Source organism: Lynx rufus, unplaced genomic scaffold (genome assembly GCF_022079265.1).
Source record: "Lynx rufus isolate CCGP_SWC_20201006 ecotype Redwood Valley unplaced genomic scaffold, mLynRuf1.p SCAF_31, whole genome shotgun sequence".
In the NCBI taxonomy this organism is placed as follows: Eukaryota; Metazoa; Chordata; class Mammalia; order Carnivora; family Felidae; genus Lynx; species Lynx rufus.
Genome location: NW_025814847.1, coordinates 2,036,451 through 2,041,647, shown reverse-complemented (window position 1 = coordinate 2,041,647; position 5,197 = coordinate 2,036,451). Strand labels below are relative to the sequence as shown.

General features: G+C 43.6%; 1 protein-coding gene across 1 annotated transcript; it reads right to left on the bottom strand.

The window, feature by feature from the left end:
- Nucleotides 1–3,415: 3,415 nt before the first annotated feature.
- LOC124521859 (olfactory receptor 6K3-like) lies at nucleotides 3,416–4,821 on the bottom strand. The gene has a single exon (XM_047093010.1). The coding sequence runs from the start codon at nucleotides 4,796–4,798 to the stop codon at nucleotides 3,848–3,850; it is 951 nt and encodes a 316-aa protein (XP_046948966.1). The 5' UTR covers nucleotides 4,799–4,821; the 3' UTR covers nucleotides 3,416–3,847.
- Between the last annotated feature and the right edge of the window lie 376 nt (nucleotides 4,822–5,197).

Below are 5,197 nucleotides of genomic sequence, written 5' to 3'. Positions count from 1 at the left end.
ATGCTCAGCAGAGCTCCCTGCGAATGAAGGCGAGGGCACACACCAGCTCACAAGGAGGCAGAGAAGAACGGGTGGTGAACAGCTAAGTAACTTGGATGGATAACAGGAAATAACTTGCAAGTTTTATTCTTTCCTAATTTCACACTCTTGTGCACATTGACTAGTATTTGGCTTTTTCTCCCTGCTCCTTCAGAGGCACAACCACAGAAACAGCAGTCTCCAAATGTTTTTAAGTGTTTTCTTTATTATTTATTTTTGAGAAAGACGGAGAGAGTGGGAGCAGGGGTGGGGCAGAGAGAAAGGGAGAATCTCAAGCAGGCTCTGCGCTGTCAGGGAAGAGCCCGATGGGGGGCTCAGACCCATGAAACCGTGAGTGAGATCCTGACCCGAGCCGAAGCCCGGAGGCGGACGGGAGAAAATATTAATACTAGCACGGAAGGCTTTGAGAATGGCCAAACACTTTACCATAGCAAGAACCGCGTTGCATAGTGTGCTGGGTATGGAGTCAGTCACTGTGGCAAGCACCGCCCCAAGCACAGGCTGTGTTTTTTTCCCTAATGCTCCAGATGCTCTAGGGAGGCAAGATCATCTTCATTTTACAGAGGAGAACATTTAGACACAGACAGGTGAAACCCTTTTCCGCGGGATTCTCGCCTGAAGTCAGAATGTAAATCTGTTCACCGTATCTCTAAGGAAGAGCTCGAACCCACTGCCCCTGCCAATATGTGTAAACACACTTTCAAGGCTTAGAGTAGCGTCAGGAAGATAGTCAACACTCCAGAATATTGGGCACTGTTACACTGGGGTTTCTGGATTATATTTATCATGTTTCATCATCAACTACTAGCTTTTCCTTCCTTATTTTTTTAAATGTTTATTCATTTATTTTGGGAGAGAGAGAGCAAGAGTGAGTGGGGAGGGAGTCGGAGAGAGAGACAGAGAGACAGAGAGAGAGAGAAAGAGAATCCTGAACAGGGTTCACACTGTCAACGCTGAGCCCAACTCAGGGCTCAATCTCATGACCTTGAGATCATGACCTGAGCCCAAACCAAGGGTTGGACTCTTAACCAACTGAGCCACTCAGGTGCCCCTGTTTTTCCTTCTTTAGACTGGGCTCTTCCTTCAGGGCAGTAACCTAGAACAGGGTTGGCATGTAAAAAAAAATGGTTGGTGTCAAATAAATTAACTTGGAAGCCATACTCTTGATGCAATTAGAATTAAATCCACAAGACAGCCATGGACAAGTGAGAAAAGAAAATTGGAGACTGTTTGGAAAGGGAAGTATGACAATTCACACACACACACACACATATATATATATATATATATATATATATATGAAGTTTATTGTCAAATTGGTTTCCATACAACACCCAGTGCTCATCCCAACAGGTGCCCTCCTCAATGACCATCACCCACCCTCCCCTCCCTCCCACCCCCCATCAACCTCAGTTTGTTCTCAGCTTTTAAGACTCTCTTATGGTTTGGCTCCCTCCCCCTCTATCTTTTTTTTTCCCGACAATTCACTTTTAATGAGAGTCCTAAGCAAGTCTGGAAAAACTGGCCTCTCAAAGGATAGCATCATAATGGAGTATCCTGTTTTATTTATGCCTGTGCCCAGTAAGTTTCCCGCTATACTTGCCTTTATGCACTACCAACATTTGAAGTTTCTGAGTCCTCAGGCTTTTTTTTAATGTTTGTTTATTTATTTATTTAGAGAGAGGGAGAGAGAATCCCAAGAAGGCTCCGCTCTGTTAACAAAGAGCCCGATACGGGGCTTGGACACACGAACCATGAGATCATTATCTGAGATGAAATCAAGAGTTAGACACTTAACTCACTGATCCACCCAGGAACCCCTATGATTTTCTTGTGCATGGTGAGTGAATTCGTTCTCAAGCCTTAGCCTCCTGCACTCACCTCTACCCAAGACTGCAGGGGCTCCCCTGTCTGTGTGGATCTCTGCATCCTTGACACTCCTCCGGCCCCTCCAAAAGGGATCTTACAGTTATTTTCACAGGCATCCCAGGGAATAGCAAGAAGGGTAAGCGGGCTCCATTGGGGATTCCCTCCCTGCCCCCCAGTGCAGAACATCACTTTCCCTCACGGGGTTAACTAGCAGAAAGGTCCCCATTGTACGCTCGTCTCATTAGATTTCGGGATCAAAGTCGTCATGAAGTATTTTTTCCTGATTGTACTCATATCTCTGGACATGGCCAACTACTTTCTCCACCACTGTGGTTATCGCCCCAGGTGTCCGTAAGTCTACCCGGTGCCCTGCAAAGAGCACTTTGTGTTGGTCCTCCTCTTCTTACATGAACACACACGTGTGGAAAGTCTTGAAGGAAACAAACTTGAAAAAAAACTTGAAAAATGGTTAATAGAAAATAAGACCATTTCACAACAGACATGTCATTGGGATTTTGTGCCAATAGTGAAGTGAGGGGGAAATGTCATTTTTTTTTTCTCATGCCACAAATGCATGTGAATCTCTCTTCTCCTAAACAATCCACATGGGTCCTGCTGACCTCTCTAGTGACAGTCATTGTCTCACCACTTTTCACAGGATTATTCTGTATTTCAAGTGCTCAATCCATTGCTCTGTTGAAAACTCAGAGTTGTTGTTGTTATTTTCCTCTTCCTCCTCCTCCTCTCCTTCTCCTTCTCCTCCTCCTCCTCCTCCTCCTCCTCTTCCTCCTCCTCCTTCCCCTTCCCCTTCCCCTTCCCCTTCCCCTCCTCCTCCTCCTCCTCTTCCTCCTCCTCCTTCCCCTTCCCCTTCCCCTTCCCCTTCCCCTTCTCCTCCTCCTCCTCCTCCTCTTTCCCCTTCCCCTTCCCCTTCCCCTCCCCCTTCCCCTTCCTCTTCTTCTTCTTCTTCTTCTTCTTCTTCTTCTTCAAATCTAGTTGCTTTTATCATGTAATCCCCTTTGGAATTAGGTGTCAAATTTTGGATGGGAAGATGTGCTTTCTTTCTCTCTTGAGTTTTGTCTAACATTTCTTCCTGTGACATAGGGACGTAGTTTCCTTGTCTAACTTCTCATAATATTTTTTTTTGAAATTCCAAAATAATAATAAGCCATTGGAATAAAAGGTCCAGCATAGGGAACATAGCACTGCATGATGACAGATGGTGACTACGGTCGTGGGGAGCATGACGTACAGTATAGAGGTGTTGAATCACTATGTTGTACACCTGGGACTAATGTAGCATTATGGGTCAACTATATGCAAACTAAAGAAAAAAATCACATGAGAAGATCTGGAAAAAATATCCTTTCTAATGGTTTACCGTGGCATGAAATGGTCTATTTTATTTTTAACAACTTTATTGAGGTATACTTTGTATACAAAGAAAATATTTAACATGTGCAATAGATGAGTGTGAACATATGCAAACACCACATATAAGCACCACAGTCAAGGCAACAGATGTATCCAACACCTCTCAAACCTACTTCATGTTTAAGGTCACAAAACTTGTATGTAGTCCAGTAAAATATGAGCCTCTCTTCTATAGATCTTATGCTCTTAACCACTGTATCTTATAATCTGCAGTTGTTACTAATGCTTATGGAATAATAAGAATAATACTTACATAATAGAAATAAAATTAATGTTTACAGCATATATTTTAATGGCTTAAACATCATATTTCCTCCCTATTATCTATCCACCTACGCATGTCTGAACAGGTAGTCTGTGATACATTAGACATGTATAAATAGAACAAACATGGGAAGAAATGGAATAAATAGAAACTATCAGTGTGACAACGAATGAGTTATATGCTAGTTTTGTGGTTTAGTATCTTAGAGTAACATCCAAAGTGAGAGGTGCCTATGAGGTAACATCATCTTGCAGGTGCATTAAACACCTTCTGAAGGCAGAGAAGCTTCTTAATCGCAATCTTCATGTCCTTGTTTCTCAAGCTATAGATGATAGGGTTGAAAAAGGGAGCAAGAACGGCAAACATCAGTGCAATGACTGTGTCCAAAGTTGGTGGGAAAGTGGCGGAGAAGCGCAGGTACATGAGGGACACGCTGCCATAGAACATCAGAAAGACACCAAGATGAGACGCACAGGTCGAGAAGGCCTTCCGGCGGCCTTCGGCAGACGGGATCCTCAGGGTCACAGTGATGATTCTGACATAAGAGACAGCGATAACCAGGACAGAGAAGATGATGGCCGCAGCATGGATCACATCCTCAAGCAGGATCATGAACGTGTCTGTACAAGCCAAGCGCAGTACAGGTTCAAAGTCACAAAATATCTGATGGATTTGGTTGGGCCCGCAGAAAGGCAGGGTGGAAATCCAAACAATCTCTGGGAGCAACACAAGAAAGCCAAAGAGGCAGGAGCCTGCAGAGAGCTGAGCACACAGCTGGGGGGTCATAATGGTCGGGTAGCGGAGAGGGTTGCAGATGGCAATGTACCTGTCAATGGCCATGGTGGTCAACAAAATCCCCTCGGAATTTCCCAGCGAATGGAAGAAGTACATCTGCAGGAGGCAACCAGTAATGGAGATGGTCTTCTTCTCGCAGATGAGGTTGGAGAGCATCTTGGGGATGGTGGCTGTCGTGTACCAGATCTCCAGGAAGGAGAAGATGCTGATGAAATTGTACATGGGGTTGTGGAGACGGGTGTCCATCCTGACTGCAAAAAATACCATGAGATTTCCAATCACAATGAAGATGTAGATGATGAACAAAGGAATGAAGAAGAGGAGGCTGCCATCTTCAAACTGGGGGAATCCAGAGAAGAGAAACTCCGTCACTGTCGAAGTTCGGTTATTTCTTACCATGGTCTCAACAGCCTTAAGTGTTTTGGGTAGAAAGACACAGCTCACTCCCTAGATGAAATATAAAGAGTTAGATCTCTTGGTTCAAATAAGGTTCAAAGGAAGAAATGCTTTAGGTAGATGATTTATCCCTATCATTCTTGGGTTAATGAAACATGTCCATTTAGTATCTATTATGTGCCAAACACAACTGTAGGCTTGTTGAATTCAGTAGTGAAGAAAACACTCCATTTTCATGGAGCTTATATTCCAATGAAGGAGACAAATAAAAATAAGTAAGATTGCATAAGGTCATCTTTATAAGCTATGCTAACTAAAGCAAAGTAAGATATTAGGGGGACTACTGATAATCACTTTTTATACGAATTCCCAAAATCATTTTGAATCACATACCGGATACAT

What these genes read in the sequence shown, in the direction of transcription:
- LOC124521859 (XM_047093010.1), bottom strand. Translation starts at nt 4,798, where the DNA reads ATGGTAAGAAATAACCGAACTTCGACAGTGACGGAGTTTCTCTTCTCT.